The sequence below is a fragment of the Microtus ochrogaster genome, chromosome 1, assembly GCF_000317375.1.
Source record: "Microtus ochrogaster isolate Prairie Vole_2 chromosome 1, MicOch1.0, whole genome shotgun sequence".
Taxonomy (NCBI): Eukaryota; Metazoa; Chordata; class Mammalia; order Rodentia; family Cricetidae; genus Microtus; species Microtus ochrogaster.
Genome location: NC_022009.1, coordinates 21,748,432 through 21,771,406, shown reverse-complemented (window position 1 = coordinate 21,771,406; position 22,975 = coordinate 21,748,432). Strand labels below are relative to the sequence as shown.

General features: G+C 45.4%; 2 protein-coding genes across 2 annotated transcripts in view; one reads left to right on the top strand and one right to left on the bottom strand.

Moving 5' to 3' along the window:
• The window catches only part of Heatr4 (HEAT repeat containing 4), a 38,413-nt gene that overhangs the window by 4,944 nt on the left and 10,494 nt on the right, over nucleotides 1–22,975 (top strand). The window contains exons 2-12 of the mRNA XM_005343651.3: nucleotides 3,336–4,264; nucleotides 5,695–5,888; nucleotides 6,811–6,951; nucleotides 9,058–9,261; nucleotides 11,197–11,340; nucleotides 15,377–15,538; nucleotides 16,850–17,010; nucleotides 17,604–17,708; nucleotides 19,660–19,778; nucleotides 20,591–20,771; nucleotides 21,935–22,004. Of these exons, the coding sequence (XP_005343708.2) occupies nucleotides 3,384–4,264; nucleotides 5,695–5,888; nucleotides 6,811–6,951; nucleotides 9,058–9,261; nucleotides 11,197–11,340; nucleotides 15,377–15,538; nucleotides 16,850–17,010; nucleotides 17,604–17,708; nucleotides 19,660–19,778; nucleotides 20,591–20,771; nucleotides 21,935–22,004 (2,362 nt within the window). The 5' untranslated portion in view covers nucleotides 3,336–3,383. The remainder of the gene's footprint in view (nucleotides 1–3,335; nucleotides 4,265–5,694; nucleotides 5,889–6,810; nucleotides 6,952–9,057; nucleotides 9,262–11,196; nucleotides 11,341–15,376; nucleotides 15,539–16,849; nucleotides 17,011–17,603; nucleotides 17,709–19,659; nucleotides 19,779–20,590; nucleotides 20,772–21,934; nucleotides 22,005–22,975) is intronic.
• Riox1 (ribosomal oxygenase 1) overlaps nucleotides 20,744–22,975 on the bottom strand; it is a 7,553-nt gene continuing 5,321 nt past the window's right edge. Inside the window, exon 3 of the mRNA XM_026780024.1 lies at nucleotides 20,744–20,857. The gene's annotated coding sequence lies outside the window, so the exon portion shown is untranslated. The remainder of the gene's footprint in view (nucleotides 20,858–22,975) is intronic.

The window sequence follows — 22,975 nt, the reverse complement described above, 5'->3', positions numbered from 1 at the left end:
CTGTAGACCAGGCTGGTCTCGAACTCACAGAGATCCGCCTGCCTCTGCCTCCCAAGTGCTGGGATTAAAGGCGTGAGTCACCACCGCCCGGCAGTCAGGTATAATTCTGATAGGTTTGCCTTTATATGTTAACTTGTTTTATGATTTTTGTTGTCAGCGGGTCCCAAGCAGCTGGCAGTGGGGCGGGCTGGTCCTGGAGACAGTGAGGTTCCCTGACCAGGAGAGCCGCACAGACCCAGCCATGCGGCAAGTGGCTGGGCAGGTGACAGTGAGTCCCCGAAAGGCACAGGTTCCCAGCAGCGAGCGGGTGGGGGGACAAGCGGGTGGGAGACACATGGACAGACACATTGTACAGGCTGATCTTCAGCTTCCAGCCTGAACTTGCTCTCTTTTCCATCTTCCTCTCGGAGAGGCAGCTTCGCTTCTGCCTCTCCCCACTTTTCCACTCCCCCTTTCTCTCTCTCTGTCCTCTTCTCCTTCTCCCCCCTCTCCTCTAAGTAATAAATATTCAGTTCTATTCTATATGATGTATCTGCTCACAGGCATTCGGTAGGACCATCCTGAAGCTGTGAGGGGGAAGAGGGGCAAGGTCATAGCACAACTTGGCTTCTTATCACCTCTGTCCAATAAAGGGAAGAAAGAAAGGATGGAGACAGACAGACAGATGACAGAGAGATAGACAGATACCCAAACACACACACACACACACACACAGAGATGGCAGACATACACATACACACACACAAAGATACAAAGACAGACAGTCAGACAGATGACAGACAACAGACAAAGTGAGTATGAAGCCTGGAGCTTTAGAAATGGACTTACCATGTGTCTCCTTCCTTCTCAGTCAGCCATCATATCAGATAATAACTATTCTTTGAGAATGCATGACAATATGGTGTTCTTTGTGATTACACTGTTATAAAATTCCTTAGGACACAGGTTTAATGGCATTTCTGGGAACACCCTCATAACTACATGAATGGGAGGGAAACCTACCCTCATCCTGTTTTTAAAGTTGGTGAGATAGCTCAGTGTGTTAAAGGTGCTGGTCTCCAAGGTTGATGACCTTGGGTCCCACATTACCCAACTTAACCTCTACAAGTAAAAACTTTGACATATGTATCTCCCCCAATAAAATAAATTATATAACTGTAATAAAAATAAAATAAAATGCTCAGGGCCAAAATACTTCCTGACATAGAAGTAAGATCCACACTAATGTGTAAGACTATAAAGAACACTAATGTCAGTCTCACCCACCCAACAGTTAATTTTCAACCAACCAGAGCAGGCACTGTTTCAGGGGAATTATCTCCTTGTGACCAGCCTTTACCTTTGCCCTAATTTTTCTAGTCCAACTATTTAATAATAAATGCCCTTGTGGCCATATTGGCCTCGTGGCTGTGAAGAAATGAAACAAACTAATGCTTTCAGGACAATAAAGTCCCAGAGGGACATACAAATAATCCTATTTGACTTAAGTTGAAGGAAGTAGTCGATTCTGGCCTGTAAGCAAATGTTCTAGATAAAATGACCCTGATAAAAAGAAACCTCCCAGGGTCAAGTCTCATTCCTAGAAGACATTGCCTGGGGTCAGAAAGCACAGTGTGGAGCAAAGGGACAGCCAACAGCCTGCTGGCCCCTTGAGGCAATTCAGGAACAACAGGAGTTGGTAGAGCCAGGGCTTGGCCCTGGGAATTGCTGAACCTGCTGCTGAATGTTGGGAAAGGAGCTTGGTCCAAGGCCAGGATGGCGTAGTGCTACCTGATTTACAACAAGTCTGACAAAGAAAGAGTTTGGGGGGAGGGAGGAATTGAGCTGAACCTGAAAGAGTAGGTCAAGTTATGTCAAGTACACATCAAGTACCATTTCATGTAGAGGACATGGGAGGAAGCTGCACTGTGGGGAGGGAGGAAGGGATGCTCAGAGAATAGCTGGGGATCCAGCCAGCTTATGCAGGATAAAGGCATTCCCCAACCATTGCTCCCTGAAGAGTGGGGTCTAGCCTGGAACTTCTGAGCTCACTCTGTACCCAACCCGCACCTCCTAGTAGCTGGGACAATACCAGGTGTACACTGCTGTACTCTGCTGGAAGCCACTTGTTGGTTCCTGGCTACTCAGCCCCAAAATAACCACACAGAAACTGTATTAATTAAATCACTGCTTGGCCCAATAGCTCTAGCTTCTTACTGGATAACTCTTACATATTAATTTAACCCATTTCTATTAATCTGTGCATTGCCACGGGGCAGTGGCTTACCAGCAAAGTTTCGGCACCTATCTCCAGCCGGACTCCATGGCTTCTCTCCGACTCTGCCTCCTTTCTCCCAGCATTCAGTTTAGTTTTCCCCACCTACCTAAGTTCTGCCCTATCAACAGGCCAAGGCAGTTTCTTTATTCATCAACGGGATTCACAGCATACAGAGGGATATCCCACCTCAGTACCCAGCTGCTTACAAGTGCTGTGGGACAATGGCCTGTACCCTGTAACTTGTATTTTAAATAAATGTTGATTGGCCAGTAGCCAGGCAGGAAGTATAGGCGGGACAGCCAGGCAGAAATTAGAGGCAGAGCAATGAGAATACTGGGAAGAGGGAGGTTTCAGTCTGCAGGGTAAGCAACATGTGACTGCCTTGCCAAAAAAGGTATCAAGTCATGTGGCTAACACAGACAAGAATTATGGGCTAATATAAGTTATAAGAATTAAGAAACCTGAGCTACTAGGCCAACCAGTTTATGATTAATGTAGACCTCTGTGTGTTTATTTGAGACTAACCAGCTGTGGAACCTGGTGGGACAGAAACCTCAGTCAACAAAGAAATGGAAACACTTGAATAAAAATAAAAATGGCGACGAGGCTGAAAAGATGGCTCAGCAGTTAGGAGCACTGGCTGCTCTTCCAGAGGTCCTGAGTCCAATTCCAAGCACCTACATGGTGGCTCACACCATCTGTAGTGAGATCCAGCGCCCTCTTCTGTCCTGCAGGCATATATGTGGACAGAGCACTGTATATATATTAAAATATATGTATTAAAGAAACAAATAAATCTTTTTAAAAAATGGAAATGGAGAGGGAGGGGGAGGGGAGGAGGGAATGGGGGCAGGAGGAGGGAAAAGGGAGGCAGGGAGGAGATAGAAATTTTTTAAAAAAAGAAAAAAATGGAAATGGGTTGAAAAACCATGATCGCTCATAAGGCTATGAGGGCCTGAGCTCTGTAGACAGTTTGTCTACAAGAGTCTAACTTTTTCTTTTTCTTCCTTATTCCACTATGGGCTTCCGGTTCCTTCTAGTGTGGATTATTCACTGTCCCTCTCTTGGGTGCCTGCAGGCCCTGCTTGTGAACCAGCTGTGTGGACAGGAGGATCTGAAACAAAACATGACCAAGCCCAGAAAGAAAAAGGCTTACTCCATTCGGTGCCTTGAGCCGCAGCTCCCTCGGCTGGGATGGGGCATGACCTTCCTCTACTGGAAACCGGAAGACCAGGTGGAGTGTACCTCCATCTCCAGAGTGCCACCTGTCTTACCCTTCAGCCCACAGCACTGCGAGCATGTCAAGGACCAGTATGTGAAAAAGGCAGCTGCCGACCTTTCCTTCTCTGAGGACGTGGGGTGGCAGCGGGGACTGCCCAGCATGCCTTTCAATCAGTACAGTTTTGAGCACGTCTACAACACGGATGATATCATTCCACCACTCCAGGCCAAGAAGACCCACACTGAGAAACCTGCCTGCACCAGGGCTCTGCATGCCTCAGAGCTCTTGGCAGGAGACATCCCCCATTCTGTGAAGACACGAAGCCCTGTGGGTTCTAAAAAGATACCCAAAAAACCAAAGCCCAAAGGCCTGGACCAGAAAGCATCTCCCCCACGTCCCCGCTATTCCCGCTTGAAGCCAGATATGCTGGAACTGTCACCCTCTCCGGATGAGAGTCTGGAGGAAAGGGAAACCTGGCTTCCACCTGGGGAGAAGGAAGCCAGAGGCTGGGAAGCCATCGTGCTGGAGAAGCTAGACAAGCGCACAGCGCGATGGATCCAGAACAAGCGTCCTCCGAGGCCTGGGCAGTCGCCTAACAAATGGCAGAGCTTTTTGCGCCACCAATACGACTGGAGCCATATTCGGGATGAGCTCACTTCAGAGAGTGATCTGGAGCTCCTCAAAAAGCTGGAGGCAGAAGAAACAGCGGAATTTGAGGGTGAAAATGTGACCCCTCCCCCCAAGGAAGTAAAGAAGCCTGAGCTGCTGCTTCCTGTTTTCTACAGGTAGGCTGGCCTCAAGTGGGCCTAGTGAAGTGGTCCATGGTTCTACTTCAGGAACTCTCCATAGGCTCCTTATTTGATATCATCGTGTCTTCCCTGGTGCCAGTGATCAAAGCCACCCCTTGCACTTGCTGGGCAAGTACACTACCCCTGGCTACACCCCAGCCCACACTCTATACTTCAGAACATAATTTCCCGTCAACCTCTCCTTCACCACCACCACCTGCTTTCTGAGATCTCTTCCCAGTGAGGTTTCTAAGCCTCTACACTGCTGACATTCTGGGTTGGACACTATTCTATCCTAAGCGGCTGTCCTGTGCTGTGTAGGATGTTAGCAGCCTCTCTGGTCTTCACCCACTAGGCACCAGGAAGACCCATACTGTTACAAGGATGTTTCTGTCTCGGTTGTTACAGCTCTCAGTTACCACCAAGGATGTCTCAGACACTACCAGATATCTCTGCAGGACGCACCCTGTTCAGTCACTGTCTTAAAGGGTTCTGTTCCTTGCCTCCCAGGAACTAAGCTCTCAGGCTCATGATCCAACTCAGTAGGGCTCCAAGAAACGTATTTACATTGACAGTGAGAAGGGCAGAGGGCTCCTGACACCGAGTTGGTCTGTTTCACTTTGAGTAAGACTCCCTGACACCAAACACAAGCAGACTCAGGGCAGAGAAGCAAGCGATCCGAGAGAAGGTGACCCATCTCTGATTGCTTCCTTTAGTTCCCAGCTAGTGGGAAGACAGGAGCTATTGAAATCTCCCTGACATCCAAATGGGAACTATTGGACAAAAATGAGTTGATTTTTTTTTGTTATTGCTGATATTTCAGATAGTCTGTGGAGTGATGGGAATATAATAATTATAAAAAAAAGGGCAGATGTATCCACCTAGTGAACAGACAGAATTCCCACACAGATTCATCAAGGTAAAGAGAAGGCAGTTTCCCTTCCCCAAATCCATGCACCTTCTAAGGGAACCAGTGTTAGCAGACTGCAGATTGGCCATGGTAGTACATGTCTTTAATCCTAGCACTTGGGAGGCAGAAAAACAGGAAGATCACAACTTTGAGACCAGAATGGGCATGAGATCCCAAGTTCTGAGGTTAAGGTGTATGCCACCACTGCCTGGCTTCTATGATTAATTAGTAGCTAGCTCCACCCTCTGACTTTCAGGCAAGCTTTATTTGTTAGAGCACAAATAAAATATCACAGGCATGGCTTCACAAGTAGAGGGTAGCAGGGTGGTTGAAGATAGGCTCTTCCAGAGGCTTCCTATTCAGAGGGCGCCACAGAGAGAAGACCAGTCATTAGGCATACTTATGTAGATGTTTCTGTGTCAAAGAGCTTCAGGGGGCTACGGGGAGTCACGGACCCCCATGGAAAGGTGCGCATCCCCCCCTCTTTGCACTTTTTCTCTTTCTCGCCACTGCCAAGATTACCTGGTTACTCCTCCCCACAAGTACAGACAGTTGAAATACTGCCTGGCAACAACATGACGGCCGAGGGGATCAAAGAAGAGAGAAGCAACTTCCAGCCTCCACCTCAGAACCCCTTCCGGCAGGTGAACCCCAAAGCTGGAGAGTTTGCTTACTCTACAGACAACACCTTTGAGCAAGAGATTTACTTTGGTAAATACTCCAGGGTGGGGGTATGGGCCAAGGGAGCAAGGGTGTCATGGGGCAGAATAGTAGCGAACAGGGGCAAGAGTCTCTGGGGGCCTCTCCCTGCTAGTACAGGATCTGTGGCAGGGGTATCTAGTGGGGAGTAGACATTTCTTTTGTCTGCCTCCCTGTCTCTCCATCTTACTAAGGAGTGGAGGATGGGCTTGTAACATGAGTCAGTTGACTTTAGGAACACCCTATTCTTCTGTCTACCCTTTCCCCACTTTTAGATACCTGCCCTTCCTCCCCAATTGGCCTGCTGTGTTTTAAAAAACAAACAAAGCAAACAAACAGGGTTTGGAAACAGGCAGATTTGTTTAAATATTGGCTTGATTCCTTCCTAGTAACCTTCAGCAAACTACATAGTCACCACCACCCCGCACAGCCTAAATATGACACTTACTTGTAAGGCAATGCTAACAAGAATGTACTTTTGGTGCAGCAGACAAAGCATCTGCAGAGCTGCACAGTGCTTAGCACATGGAGGGTTTCCATGACTGCCCCATTACCCCCTTCCTTCCACCCTGCTAACCTTCCAATGCCCAGCCTTGTAGAACATGTTCCAAGCTGTTCCTTCTTTACCAATTCCATCTTGCCCCTACACTGCCATGGTCTGAGTCTTAAAGAGCTTAACAGAACTATCATAAGGGTTTCAGAGTTGGTGGGGTTAACTAAGTGCCCCTTGTTTAGTGTCTAGCACCGCTTAGAAATTAGTTTCTGCTTTACCAGCGGAAAACACTATCTTTGGCTCTCCTAGGTCTTCATAAGGCTTCCCTACGAGGCTACTAGCTGTGACATTCCTGAGCAACAACCACCCTTTAACAATGTCCCAAGGTCTTAGATTAGGGGGAAAGGAGGGGCTGGTCACTCATTGCATCTATCTTCATAGACGGAGTGAAGATTGTTCACCAGATTGGTGGGAGGAATGACCAAATTGTCTTGGAAAACCTCAATCGGTATGACAAGCACCTAACTAAGATCTTCCCGGAAACCCCTGAAAAGTGGAGCTTCCAGCCTGTCCCTGAAATACGTAAGGAGCTTGATCAGAATGCTAGTGATGGGGGAGTATGAAAGTGAAGCTGTTTCTTTAAAGTCATGGACACCAACAATGACCAGGGCACTCCCTTCCTAACAACTAAAAATGATCTCGGAACATTGTAAACTACTGATTGCAAGATGGTAGAACTTGGGTCCCGATGAAATCTGGTATTAGGTGTAAACACATGGCTTAGGGTAAGTACCAACAAGACCGGTGCATTCTCATGTATTCTCAGTGCTTCCACAGGATGCTCATCACACACCCCTCACCCACCTCCGTGTCCCTGGCTCCAGCCCCTCCACCCCATACTCAACTCATCCTTGCCTCAGGCCTGAGGGTCTTTGATTTTTTTTCCCATTTTTCTTGGTATGTCTCTGTGTGTAGTGATGTGTGTACATATATGTGTCAGTACCCAAAAGTAGGCACATGTATAGAGGCCGGAAGCTAATGCTGGAAGTCCTCCTGTCTATGTGTTACTTTCATTGGTTAATAAAGGAACTGCTTTGGGCCTATAGCAGAGCTGTAGGAGAACAGAGCTAGGCGGGGGGGGGGGGGGGGGGGACACTAAACAAAATGCTGGGAGAAAAAAGAGCAGGGAGAGACACCATAGAGCACCCGGAATCAGACACTGGGAATTTTACCCGGTAAGCCACTGCCACGTGGTAATACACAGATTAATAGAGATGGGTTAAATTAATTTATATTTAGCCAATAAGATAGCCAATAAGAAGCTAGAGCTAATGGGCCAAGCAGTGATTTAATTAATACAGTTTCTGTGTGATTATTTTGGTTCTGGGCAGCCAGGACAAAAAAGCGGCCTCCTCCTTCCAACAGTCTTCCTCAATTCCTCTCCATTTTATCCATTGAGCCAGGGGCTCTCAGTTGACCCCAGGTATCACCAATAGTTTGTCAGGCTAGCATGGTTGTTTTCAGAAGAGCTCCTGTCTCAGCTTTTCAAGTGCTGGGATTCCAGTCAGGCTGCCACACCTGCCTTTCAGTTGGGTGCTGGAGATTCAAACCCTGGGCCTCACATTAGCATAGCAGTGCTTTGCCCCCTGAGCCATTTCCACAGCTCTTTTTTTTTATCTATAATATTTTTCATTTTCTAAGACAAATGTGACCAAGAAACAAACTTCTAAAACAAAACGCACCCATCTTCCAAGAGACTGTCTGATTCCTGATTCTTTGTCCCTTCATTGTTCAGGTGGGCTCTCTGGAGCTGAGCATGTAGCTAGTTGTATTAGTCACCATTCTGTTAACAGGCAGACACCATGGCCAAGGCTGCTCTTACGAAAGGGTTTAATTGGCAGCTTGCTTACACTTTCAGAGGCTTTCTTAGTCCACTACCATCATGAGTGGGGGCATGCACATGCACAGTGCTAGCAGTAGCTGAGGGCTACATCCTGGTTCACAGGCTGAAAAGGAGTGGGTTGGTTTGGGCTTTTGAAACCTCAAAGCCCACCCCCAGTGGCAGACTTCCAACAAAGCCATACCTACGCTAACAAGGGCATGCCTCCTGATCCTTCTAATCCTTTCAAACAGTGTCACTCCCTGGCGACTAAGCATTCAAATATATGTGCCTATGGGAGACATTCTTTTTATTTTTATTTTTTTAAAAATTATATGCAGGGAGCTGGAGAGATGGCTCAGTGGTTAAGAGCATTGCGTTCTCTTCCAAAGGACCCGAGTTCGATTCCCAGCAACCACATGGTGGTTTACAACCATCTGTAATGAGGTCTGGTGTCCTCTTCTGGCCTACAGACATATGTGCAAACAGAATAGTGTGTCCATAATAAATAAATAAATATTTTTAAAAAATAATAAAAAAAATAAAAATTATATGCATTGGTGTTTTGCCTGCATGTATGTGTGAGGGTGTCAGATCCTCTGGAACTGGAGTTACAGAGTTGTGAACTGTAAGGGCTCTGAGGAATTGAACCTGGGTCCCCTGGAAGAGCAGTCAGTGCTCTTAACCAATGAACCATCTCTGCAGTCGCTAGGTGACATTCTTATTCAAAGCCCCAGACTATGTACAGCACCTGCAAGCATGTCCAAGTCCCAGGTTACATAGTTACATCGTGCCTCTTCACTGCACAGCTTACAAGCTCAGGAAAGGAGCCCAGCGTTGGATTGCTCTGCCCACCCAGGTCAAGGGCCTTCTGCTGCAGGTGGGTGAGAAGGACACTCCTGTCAAAACTAGGAGAGTGAAGAAGCAGACCCAAGCCGTGAAGGAGGATGTGACTTGGGAGCTGGCAGCACTGCGGAGGATGCTGCAGGAGTGGAAGACGGCCTGGGCACTCAGTAAGTGAAGGAAGGGCCTGAAATAGTGGATCTCTGTATGTGTTCCCCAGTCCTGAAACCTCCAGCTGTCTGGCAAAACGTAAAAGATTGGTTGCCTCATTTAGGGGTGTGGCTAAGAGCCTTTCAATCAGCAGTGTGGGTGAACATTATTACATCTATGCTAGATTCTCTGTTTGTCTGGGTTTTGTTTTGTTTTGTTTTTTTGAGACAGGGTTTCTCTGTAGCTTTAGAGCCTGTCCTGGAACTAGCTCTTGTAAACCAGACTGGCCTCAAACTCACAAAGTTCCTGCCTCTGCCTCCCGAGTGCTGGGATTAAAGGCGTGCGCCACCACCCGGCTCTGCTGGATTCTTTATGCATAGGCAGGTATGTGTGGGAACTTCAGTAATGCGGGGGAACTCACTGTGCTGAAGGCTTTCTGACACCAGGCTTTTGCAGGAAGCAGTTCTTTGAGTGCTAGCACTGTCTGTGGGATTTTCCTCAAACACAGAGCCACAGGCATCCGGGAACAGAGCATTTTATATGTTCTTTACCTTCTGAATGGATGGCTACTTTAGATTACTCGGCAGTGAAACAAAACAAAAACAAACAAACAAACAAACAAAAGCTGAGGTGGAAAGGGAGGGGAAGGATGAGGAACAGCTGTTTGCAGACGAATGTGGTGGAGTTGTACTACACTTATGAATGTGGACCAGCCCACATGGCTGTTCCGTTTTTCTTTTCTTTGGCTCTTGGGGGCCCCTACCATAACCACACTGAGAAAACTACACAGGCAGAGACCGTGTCTTACGCATGTCTGAAACATGCTGGATAAATGACTCATGACAGGAAAGACAAAGGATATTGCCCCAGCATAAGATATGCAGCTATCAAAATAAACTGCAGATAACTATAGAATTCAGTTATAAAAATGAGGTTATCATGAATCTACTTTCCCTCAGAGAACTTTATTTTTTTTAATAATTATTTATTTATTATGTATACAATATTCTGTGTGTATGCCTGAAGGCCAGAAGAGGGCGCCAGACCTCTTTACAGATGGTTGTGAGCCACCATGTGGTTGCTGGGAATTGAACTCAGGACCTTTGGAAGAGCAGGCAATGCTCTTAACCACTGAGCCATCTCTCCAGCCCCCCCTCAGAGAACTTTAGATAGAAGGTTTAATGCCTCTACCAACTGAGAACCTCTTCCTTCGCTGTTTTGTTTGTTTTTGTGATGGGAGACCCACTATGTCCCCTAGACTGGTCTTGAACTCATGTATTCATGCAGTCAGTTTTTCTTTGGGACCACCAGCTCCCAAGAAATGACATGAAGACTTATTACTATTAATGAAAGTTTGGCCTTTAGCTTGTTCCCATCTAATTCTTATCATTTAATCTGCTTTTATTAATCTACAGTCTACCACAAGGCTCTTTATCTCTTCTCCATTCCGTATGCTCGATTCGTGTCTCACTGGTGAAATCCCCTCTCTTCTTCCTTGAGTTCCTTTCTTGGCCCAGAAGTCCTGCCTATTCTTTTCTGCCTATCCACTGGCCATTCAGCTCTTTATTAAACCAATCAGAAGGCACCTTGGCCTTCTTTACAGTCTGCAAAAAGGTTCTCCCACAACAATTCATGATCCTCCTGTTTTAGCCTGAGTGACCGTGTGCCACCAAAACCAGCCAACCACTACATTTTATTCCCCATTTGTTTTCCATGGAAAGTTATTTAAGTAATGAGCAGTGGCATATAAGATGAGATTGGGGGAAACTACCTAAGAAGTGTATGAATCACCACAGGAACAATTTGCCAAAGGAGCCTTTCTCTGAATTCTTTATTCTGACCTAAAGTGTTTCTTGTATTGTCCTAGGGAAAGGGACTTCTTGTCTGCCCATTTATTGCACAATGTCTAACCCTAACTAGATGATTCTCTTTACATTCTTCTTCCTATGACTTAGTTATTGAATGGCATCATGAGACGGTGGAAAACCTATTGCGGGGCATAGTAAACATGTATGATGACATGAGGGTCCAGGCCATCGTCACATGTGCTACTGCTGCTTTGGAAAGGCCCCGGATTGCCCCTGACAAGCAGGACTCAGGTGAGAGCTAGGACTCAGGTGAGAGCTAGGACTCAGGTGAGAGCTAGGACTCAGGTGAGAGCTAGGACTCAGGTGAGAGCTAGGACTCAGGTGAGAGCTAGGACACAGAGGCTCGGAAACATCTGAACTGAGAGAGACCTTAGAGATTCCTTGAGTTCGTTTTCCAATGTTGAAATCAAGGCCTAGAGTCTGCCCGGACAGCCACGCCCAGCCCTGGATTCCAGTTCAGTGCCCTAGTGTTAAGCTGAGGGCCTCTTGCACACTGAGCATGTCCTCTACCCCAGGGCTTTCTGTGTTACACTCATTGCATTTGTTTATTCAATGGCTTGCACTGAGGACCATATTTTCCTACCTTGAAATCTCATAATAGTAAAAATCCTAATGGCTGGGGGCTAGTGAGATGGTTCAGTGATTATGGCCACTAGCTGTTCTTACAGAGGACCCAGGGTCTGTTCCCACCCACATGGCAACTCATAACCATCTGTACTCCTGTCCCAGAGGATCTGATGTCCTCTTCTGGCCTCTATTGGCACCAGGCACACACATGCTACATATCCATTCAGACAAAATACTCATATAGAGAAAATAAAAATCTTAAACTATGAGGGCTGAAGGTGTAACTCGGTGGTGGAGTGTTCGCCTGGAATGCAAAGTCCTAGGTTTGAGGCTCAGCAAAGAAAGGTAGGAAGGGAAAGGGGTGAAAAAAAATTACATAAGTGAATTTGATAGCTTTTATATCTTAAAAATGAGTTGGGAATTTCCCCAGTTTTACAGATGGTTTGTAATCTTTTAGGGAAAATAATGCCAACAGCCTTTCTCTTTACTAGCAGTAGCAGGTGCTCCTCGAGTCAACTATAACCTCCCAGTGATGACATGTTAGACTGAAACCCCGCCCACTCCTCTGCACTGCGTATGCCTTCTCAGAATCGTATACCTGAAACCTGTGCCAACTCGCTCCTTCCCTGAGCTGGAGATATCCCAGGCTCACTCCATACTCAGAGTTGGGTAGTAACTGCCTGCTTACGCTTCTGCTATTCCTGCAGCTAAGGTCGGGGACTGGCCTTACCTCTTCCTGCTTGTCGGGTTTTTAAAGGGTCATCCACTTATTTCCTATTTATTGACGTCAGACATGGGCATTCCCCTAGGTGTTGCTATCTGGTGGCGCTGGGTCACAAACCTCATGTATGCTGAGCTAGCACTCTGCCAACTGAGCTCCAGGCCAGGCTCCTCCAGGTTCTCCATGTTTGCTGCTCCCTCTGCTGGGACACTTTGTCCTCGCCTGATCAACCCTCCAACTGACAGCAGACACTTCCTGAGAAGCTTGCCCTCAGCACTTAGGCTCACTCTGTGCCCTGCTAGATGCTTCTACACATACTTTTTTTGTTATTCCCATTTTTTCTTATTTCTTTGAGCAACCGATACTATAATCTCATATCAAATCTGCAGTCTGTGGCACCTGACAGATATGTTCTGAGAGACGTGTCATACATCCCGCCATTGTACAGACATGAGAAATATTTACATGAAGACAGCGCCAGTGTCACTAGAAGACACCTCTTATGGGACCACTGTGGTGTATATGATCCATCACTGACTGGAACACCATTATATGGCACTTGACTGTGACCCCTTTCACAGGTCCTACACATCTAGATTTATTTTTTTATTTCTTTTTTAATATTTATTTATTTACTTATTATGTATACAATATTCTGTCTGTGTGTATGCCTGCAGGCCAGAAGAGGGCACCAGACCTCATTACAGATGGTTGTAAGCTATCATGTGGTTGCTGGGAATTGAACTCAGGACCCCTGGAAGAGCAGGCAGTGCTCTTAACCTGTGAGCCATCTCTCCAGCCCACACATCTAGATTTAGATCTTATTACTTACCCAAATAAAGTAGCGTTTTGTTTTTTGGTTTTTTTTTTTTAAATACTCAGTATGGTTTTTTTTCCAAGGTAGGGTTTCTCTTTATAACAGTCCTAACTGTCCTGGAACTCACTTTGTAGACCAGGCTGGCCTCAAACTCAAAGATCCACCTGCCTCTGCCTCTCGAGTGTTGTGATTAAAGGCGTGAGCCACCAGCGCCAGGCTCAGTAGACTTTTATTTGCTCACCTGAAATGCAAAACTTTCCAATCTATATCCCTTCATTGACTATTCCTTATTTCCAATCTATATCCCTTCATTGACTATCCCTTATTTGAAATGCTTAGGATCAGAAAAAAAACTGGATTATTTCCAGATTTTGGAGTATTTGAATATACATATCTTGAACACGAGACAGGTCTAAACATGAAAGTTATTTGCATTTCATATGTACTTTATATATGTAACCTAAAGGTAATTTCATATAATACTTATACTGTGTCCACATTTTTTTAAATTTTTGTTTTGTTTTTTGAGTCCGGGTTTCTCTGTAGTTTTGGAGCCTGTCCTGGAACTAGCTCTTGTAGACCAGGCTGGCCCCAAACTCACAGAGATCCGCCTGCCTCTGCCACTCGAGTGCTGGAATTAGAGGCATGCACCACCACTACCTGGCTTGTGTCCACATTTTTACTGAGCCTGCCACGTTAGGTGATGTCGTGTCTGTACTGGGAGCATTTGGAATTTTGGATTTGGAAATCAAGAGTCTTTAACTAACATGTTCTGAACAAATGGCATGAGGGCGTACAACTTAAGTAAAACAAACAAAACAACAGATGGACCAAGTGTGGAAGTATATGCCTACAATCCTAGCACTTGGGAGGTAGAGGCAGGAAGATGGGGAGTTCAAAGTTAGCCTGGGCTATAAGAGACCCTCAGAAACAAACCAAACTGAAAGCACAAAATCTGAGTCACGGCTCTACTGTTTCTTGGGATGAGACTTGTGGGCAGAGAGAAGAACTCTTTTCTGGAACCGGGCAGTGATGGCACATACCTTTAATCCCAGCACTTGGGAGACAGAGGCAGGGATCTCTGTGAGTTCAAGGCCGGCCTGGTCTACAAGAGCTAGTTCTGGGACAGGCTGCAAAGCCACAGAGAAACCCTGTCTGGGAAAAACAAACAAACAAACAAAAAACCTCTTTCCTCCTGATTAAGAATTTAAACCGAGTGCCCATCTTCTCCCCTGAGTTTCTGTTTAGTTTTCACTCAGTGCTGGAGACTGAATCCAGCACCTTGTGCCTTCAAAGCAGGTGCTCTGCAACTGAGTTAAAAAGTTTTCCTGTTTATAGGCAAAAACTCTTATGGCAAAAATAAGCCCCAGCTGGTAAATCACATCAGAGCTGGAAAAAACTACACATGAAAGACAAACTAGCTGACCAACAGTATACTTTGGGCTTCCTGGATGCCTTATTGTACACATGCCCTCCATGACCCTAGAACTTTACCTATGAAGCTAAGAGATATCATACTCAAGGAATATAAATTCATCCAGAGTGAAGCTATGGAAGGCTTCAGGAACCCCAGACAGAGCCTGGAGAGATGGCTCAGCGGTTAAAGGCACTGGCTGTTCTTCCAGAGGACCCGAGTTTGATTCCCAGCACCCACATGGTAGCTCACAACCACCTACAGCTCCAGTCCCAGACCTTTCTGGCCTCTGCAGGCACTGCAAGCACATGGTGTAGACATATAATCAGGCAAAACACCTAAAATAAAAATAGAGGCTAAGAAAAACATTTGAACAAAGTAAAAAAAGAATGCCTGACATCGCCACCCTGACAAGCTTGTACTTATAGCAAGTATGAATTTAGTTAAATCTAAAAGACTGCCCGTCAGGTTCTGCAAACTCAGAATTGAAATGCCGTATTAGACAAGGTTGAATTTATTTACTAAAATGTGTGGTGGAAGTTACTATAGCTTTGCCTTTAGTAGTAGAGACCAGATGACAAAGGACTGGAAATTGGTATATCAGCACCTGGATCCTTTGCGCATAAAGTCCTGCCCATTGTAGAGCATCAACTGGCTTGTGATTTAGTAAGCCACAGACATAGAGTGGACCTTGGTAAGGATGTTGTCTGAGAGAAAAGCAAAGGTCTGATGCCCTCCTCTATTGCAGAACCAGTTATTCCAGACTTGCCAGAGGTCCTCCTGCCTGCTCTAGAGGCCGCTCTGTCTGACAAGAATCCCAATGTGAGGATGGCAGCAGCAATATGCCAATATGCCATACAGTCACATAATCCCACTGCCCGAGACATCATGCAGACTGCCCTTGTGAAGGGTGAGTAACTCACTGACCTGGCATAGGGGTTAGAGGCTACGTCACTATCAGCTTTCCCAGCCCTTTCCTTTTCCTATAATGCCGAGATGTCCACTACAATTGGGTTTAAGCGTCTACTCGGCACATGGAGACATTAGTTCTTTTGAGTAGTTTTACAAAACCTGGACTGAGCTTTAACAGATGCATTCTATTTACCATGTCCTAAAGTGGATGAACTTGAGATGTTATCTTAACTAAAAGACAATTACCTAGTCTCCTCCATGTGGAAACGTAGAAGAGTGATTACTAGAGATTAGGGTAGGGAGCAGAAAGGTAGGGTGAAGGCAAGTGGATTTGACCAATGCTGTATGCACGCATTGAAACAGCACTCCAAATCCCGGTTAACAATACAAGTAATACATGCTGGCCCATAGTTTCAGGGCTAGACTTCTAGCACAATGGTAGTATGATTGCCCAACACATTAAGACCCAGAATTTGATCCCTAGTACCAAAAAGTAAATACAACAATATATAACATTTTATTATTGAAAAGACAGCATAACAATAGTCAAGTACATTTTGAAAGTTTTTTTTTTAATCACCTCCTGAACACATTATGCTTCCATTTCTGCACAGTACCACCTAGGCATTATCATATTGGAGCTAACAAGGCTGTCAGGCAAGGCCACTGACCTGTCTGGAGATGAGTTAGCTGTTCCTTGCCTTAGCACAGGAAACTGTTTGGCTGGTCTGGCCTTCTGTATATGAACAATCCACTGTTTAATTCATCTGTTTTAGGAAGGAACTTCCTCCCAAGCCTCCTTAGCCTTCCCCATCTCCACAGAAGGAAACAGCTGCATTTCTTAGCTATGTCGGAAGTGTTACCCAAGAGGAGCTTGTAATGTTTTAGTAGAGCCTCATGGCACACACCTTTAATTCTAGCACTTGAAAGGTAAAGGCAAGGGGATCAGAAGTCAAGGTCAGGACCGGAGCTATAGCTTGGTAGCACAAGGCTTTACACCACATGCACTGAGCCCTGGATTCTATCCCTAGTACTGCCATCGCCCAAAAAGCTCAAAGTCATATCTGCTAGGCTAACCTGAACTAAATGAACTCCGGTCTTTCTTCAAAAAAAAAAAAAAAAAAGTTTTGCAGGTGTTTTGTTTTTATTTGAAATGTTAACGTATGGTTGAAGTATGGGAGTGGATCTCTAGACTCGGTAGGAAACTGGAAAGTGTCTCATTTATCAGGTAGTTAGCAGTCACAGCTATCAATTCAAATGTCCTCTCTAGGAGACATTCTGAACTGATTTTTTTCAACCCACCGGTCAGGTAATAGTGTGGACAGCTGGGCTGCAGCTCAGTGCTTGGCTCTGGAAGGCATTGCCACGTACCCAGTGATTAAAAGGATCCTCCACCAGCTCTTTAATAAGAAGAATGAAGCCACTGAGGAACAGTCCTATATCCTCCTGAGCCATCTCAGTGGAAAGACGGTACGTGTGCACTTCAGAGAGAGAAGAAACTGAGGTCTTGAGGAGTAAGTGTCTATGGTTGGTGCACACAAGGAATGGAGAATGCAGGTGGCTGAGAATGATATTAAGCATAGGCCAAGTACACCAAGCCTGTGTAAAACTGGATATGGAGAAGTGTACAGGGGGATGTGAGATGCTAGCTGAGAAGTTTCTAGCTGCATAAAGGTTGAGTCATGACAGGCAAACGCAGAGGCTTCTCACTGAGACCCCCACAACTCCGTTTATTTGGGGCAGAAACATGAGACTCCACACAGGCTGCGGCAGATAGAAACCATCATCCCAGGGACTGAAAATACTCAGAAGGGAAGGCCCTCATTTTCTGCTCAGATTATCAGACCTGTATTTTCTTTATGGTTTATAACTCAAGCCAGATTGCTTGGATAGAAGAGTGCCCCATCTCTTATAAACCCACTCTGTCCCTTTAGAGGAACAAATATTTCGTGACCTTGAGGCATTTACTACGCTGGATGCCATAGTTAGGATATAATTTCTTCAAGATTCTAGAATCTCTAAGAGTAAAAGAGACTATCAATGCAGGTCATCCTTTTCCTCAGACCCTGATCCACACAATGCTTGCTGTGGAGTTGAATAGCAGGCAATGGAAGGACCGCATTATGGCCTGCCGCGCTTTCTCCCGGATCAGTGGAAACATCTGCATAGTAAGTCTTCTGTCTTTGCTCCCAGAAAGCCTGGCAAAGTTGGCCTGGAATCTTCTGACTTTTTCTCCTATCTAGGATCTCATTGCCGCTTTGTGCTTCTCTCATTTTAAACCAGTGTTTCTTGACGGACTGGCAATCCACAAACTGTGACACAGCCACTATCAAATATACATATAAACCAGTATCAGTAGACATTATAAAGTATCAGTCAGTGATGCATGCATTCTTCCCTCACCCTATGCTGAATACTGGTCCCTGATTTGAGAAGCACACTGAAAGGACCCAACAACCCAACTAAACAAATGCCTGTGTTGGGTCCCTGAATATTCAGCATAGACATGTAAATACATGGTCCCTGCTTTCAAAAACAATGGCATTGCAACTGGAGCAACAAGACTAACAATACAAATGAATTGATGTTGACCCTCTGGTGGCCAGTGAGACTGTCTCCCTGGATCAAAGAACATGCCAAAGACCTGTATGGAGTACCAGGGGACTACAGACTTTTGAACTTGAATGACACCAACAAAGCACTTCTCATTTTTATTATTAAAGCAAGCAAAACATGAGGTAACATTTACAGTTAGCTTAAGCACATACAACGAGGGAGTGCACCTGGTGTTGTCCTGTCCTCTTTGGCCATGTGAAAAGAGCCAATAGTCTTCCCAGGCCTTTGCTTTCCCCACAGAGATAAGCATTCCCTTCATGCCCTTGCTTTCAAGTGCACTAACTTAAAGTTTATGCAATTCTTTCTAGAAAGTCCCCTTGTAGGAAGAACATTCTGCACTCTGGCCCATCCAAGTTCACAGCCATTTCACAGCTTTCTTACACAGGCTCCCACAACTCTCATGAAACTTTTAGGAGACTGGCGTGTACTACTGAATGTAGGTGGTTGGACAACTTGAAGGTGTGGAACTTGGCTACAACTGAGCAAGTGAAACCTGAACCTCTTTTTCCTATTGCATGCTAATCACTAGCTGTCCACGCGGAATCAGTCCCTTCTTCCTTAGAGCTGCCCCATCTTCTGATCCCACTGGGTACTGTCAGTATAGCCACTAACAAGGCTATTTCTGCTTAGAAGCGGTGCCCTCCATTCTTACCCCTTACATTTTGTTAACGCACAATAACCTGAAGAGGTTTGAAAACAGGCTGATTCTTTCTCATATGCTATAGTTTCCTCTGCTAAAATACATAGCTGTGCACAAGTTACAGATGAGGACTTCATCATAGACCGCAGGAATTTAAAAGGGCAATGTGCCTGCGTTCTTTCAGTCATTCAATAAGCTAGCAGTTTCTGACCACACCCCCTCTACATTGGTAAGCATTATGAGGGCATTGGTGCAGAACTGTATCTTACCTTGGTAATGCTAACTAGCTATAACAAGAGAGCTGTAAGACACTATAGTATACATAGGGATTTCTTATGCTTATGGGAGGCACATGAGACTTTACTAGGGAGGTGTCTTTTGAGCTGAGTTCTAAATAGAAAAATACCTGGTACCAAATGGAGGTAAAGGTAAATGTTTCAGGCTCGGAAGCTAGTTTACACATAGTTACAGTACCATCATTCACAACTGCAGTAATGTTCTCCCTTCCAGTAAGAGAGAAGACCCTGATACAGTGACCAACTGTCCTGCTTTATACAGGACATGGGCTTTCACTACCAAACCCGGAAGTCTCAGGCAATCTGGAATGAGGGATTACTCAATTATGCAATACTCTCAAATTTCAAGTCTCTTACATTCATGTTGGTACCAACATGACAGAGGAGTTTAAAAGATGAGTTTGGGAAACAGACCTGGGGTCTAAGACCAGGCATAGGCACTTAGCAGATCATCCTTGGGCAAGTTAATCAAAGCCCCCACTGTGTCATCTGTACATAGAAATATCATCTGCAAAACCCTGGTGTCAAGAACAAAATGAATGAGCCAATTATCATACCTATTGGTAGGATATGAAACACAAACTAATCCAGCTGATGTGGAACGACTGGAACAAAGAAGTAAGACAAGCGGCTGCCAGAGCACTGGGGCAAATGAACCTTGGGAAAGAGGTGCATGACATGATCAGGTAAGATTTAGTCACTGTGAGCTCAGAAACGCTTCCTTTCTTAGGAGTGCCTGGTGACCTGCCGCCAGCCAGCATCTGCTGAGTTCCGTGTATGATCAGCATTGTGCTAGATCCCACTGCAAAAAGTTCAGTCCCAGCTGGGTGGTGGTGGTGCACGCCTTTAATCCCATCACTTGGGAGGCAGAGACAGGTGGATCTTTGTGAGTCTGAGGCCAGCCTGGTCTACAAAAGCTAGTTCCAGGACAGGCTCCAAAGCTACAGAGAAACCCTGTCTCCAAAAAAAAAAAAAATCAGTCCCTACAGGAACCACCACCATGGCTAGCCAAAGAAGCGTTGGATGCCCACCAAGTATGAGGCAGTCTTTCAGGTATTTCAGGGAAGACACAATTCTGATGAACACAAACACAATATACAAATACCTAATTAAAAAAACCAAACCATGCTAAACTAGAACAATGCCATAGAAAAATGGGATACTCAATGTGGGCAGTAAGGCCAAGTTCCACAGAGATATAGGCATTCCAGGCTGGGAGACAACTGCCAAAATGAGCACTGAATTGGCAAGAGGAGGTACAAGTTGACACTTTCCTTTACTTGGTCGTTCAAGACACCTGAATGACTACCATATGCGAGGTAATAGGAGTTCAGGAAAATGAGGCACCTGAGGTCTGAACCCAGTGAAACTTAAATGATTAGAAAGGTATGTCTTCATAACTGGACCCACAAAGCTAGGATTCTATCCTGAGGACATGGTGGAAGGGAACAAGGCACAGAAAAGTTTAAGGGAAATAAAAGTCACTTGTGTCTTCCAGGATTAAGCTGAGTCAAGGAAATTCCCAGGAACGGATTGAGGCCCTCTCCCTGATCCGTGTGCTGAAGCTCATGACAGCCAAGCTTCTCCCAAGCTTCCTGAGCTGCTTTTCTGATGAGTTCATAGCAATTCGGCAGGCAGCTTGTTTGGCGGCAGGTGCCCTGCAGATCTGTGACAAGATGGTAAGTCAAGGCAGCATGTTGTCATCTTATCTGTTGGACCTGAAGAGAGTGTCACCATCTCTGCTGTGCTCGGTACACTCACTATCCTGTGGGAACGTGGGATGAGCAGTGACAGGAAGGTGAAAGGAGACACAGACCACATCAATTAGTAAGAAGCATTTAGCCTAGTGAGCCCAAACTTCAAGCCAGAGCATGCCACGCTCTCAAATCTGTTCTCATCTCAGTTAACTAGCTTCCTAATACCTGGTCACTGATAGGATTAAGAGTTAGTGCCAATGGGGACTGGAGAGATGGTTCAGTGGATAAGAGCACTGGCTGCTCTTCCAGAGGACCTGGGTTCAATTCTCAGCACCCACATGGCAGCCTTCAACTGTCTGTAACTTCAAGATCTGACACCCTCACACAGACATAATACAGGTACAACACCAATGTACATAAAATAAAAATAAATAAGTTACTTAAAAATTTTTTTAAAAGTGCCAATGAATAGTTTACACTCCCTCAATATTAGGGGGAAGCTAGACAGAAGTATTCACAGGAAGTCTAAGTGAAGCATGGTGTGATCCTTGCACTTGGGAGGTAAGGTAAGAGACAGAAGTTCACGAATTTGGGGTAAGGGGCTGGAGAAAATGGCTTAGCAGTTAAGAACACCAACTCCTCTTCCAGAGGACTCGGTTTCATTCCCAGCATCCACATGGCAGCTTACAATTATCTGTAATTCTAGTTTCAAGGGATCCAATGCCACCTTCTGGCCTCTGAGGGCATTGTACTACATGGTGCATAGACAAACACATGCAGGCAAAACACCCATCACATTAGAAAGCATTTGAGGTCAACCTAAGCTACAAAGTAATACAGTCTCAAAAGTGAGTGGGGGGGGGGATCATTGGGGAGAAAGTTTTGAGACTAGGGGTACAATTCAGTAGTAGAGCATGTAGTTAGTGTATGTATGGCTACAGATCTATGTGCTAAGAAAAATACATAAAGACTAGACAATTCAGCTAGTTATATAGGCTGATACTTGGGGCTGTAGCCCATTAGTCACTAGAATTGATAGAAGGTTGCTTTTCCAGTTAAAGCACCCCTAGAAGTAAGTGGGGTCCCTGTTTCTGGTCCATTCTTACTCTGGTTCTTTCCACTCAACTTTTCTTTGTCTACTGCAGGTGCTTGAATGCCTCCTGAATCTGATGCACAGAGATCCCTACTGGAAAATCAAGGCTTTCGCCATTCGAGGTATTTCAGAAATAGTTCTAAGCCCTAGACTTGAAATACTTTCTTTGAGCTAACAGAAACCTAGAAACTCTAGTGAGACAGCTAAAGTGTAGAGATTTTCTTTTACAGGTTTAGCTAATGATTCTAAGTCTAGGTCTGTTTAAACTTGTTAGCAAAGAACAAACTATACAGTCCCCACCAACAGAATTAAGGATAAGTTTCTAGTTGATATCCACTGTTGGATACACCTTGCCTTCCCGGAGATTTCAACTATAGCACTTGTTGAGAGTCAAATCAGATTTAAGACAGTTACAAAGAGCTTAAAACTTGCTCTTCAGTGGTGGCGCATGCCTTCAATCCCAGCACTTGGGAGGCAAAGACAGGTAGATCTCTCTGAGTTTGAGGCCAGCCTGGCCTACAGAGCCAGTTTGAGGACAGCTAGGACTGTTACAAAGAGAACCTCTGTCTTGAAAAACAAACAAAATCTCGCTCTTCAGTTTTTCAGGCTTTTTTCTAGAACCTCTGTGCTGCTTCTCTTTTTGAAATGGTCTCTGATAGACCCCCTAGGAAGAACAAGACCTAGGAAATCCTGAGAAATAATTGTGCCTTCCTCCCCGACCAGTCTATCTTAACTACTCTGCTCTTCCATGTCAGATCTGCCCCCAATCTAATTCCGGAGCAGGCAATCTTGTCTTTGTTTATATCCCAGTAGGCAAGGACACGAAGAAACACTCCTCTTAGGGGTCCTTTGGAAGAACTACCCTAGTGCAGTCAGGCAGGGTGGTACACACCTCTAACTGCAGCCCTCAGAAGGCAAAGGCAGGGGGGTCACTGCAAATGTGAGGCCAGCCAGGGCTACACAGCAAGACCCTGCCCCAAAGCTAGGCATCAAACACTCCCCATGCTCAACAGCGCTTTGCTAGCTCTCTAAAGTTCCTTCTAAACTTCACTACTTCTCACTTTACTATCTTTTTTTTTTTTTTTTTTTTTTT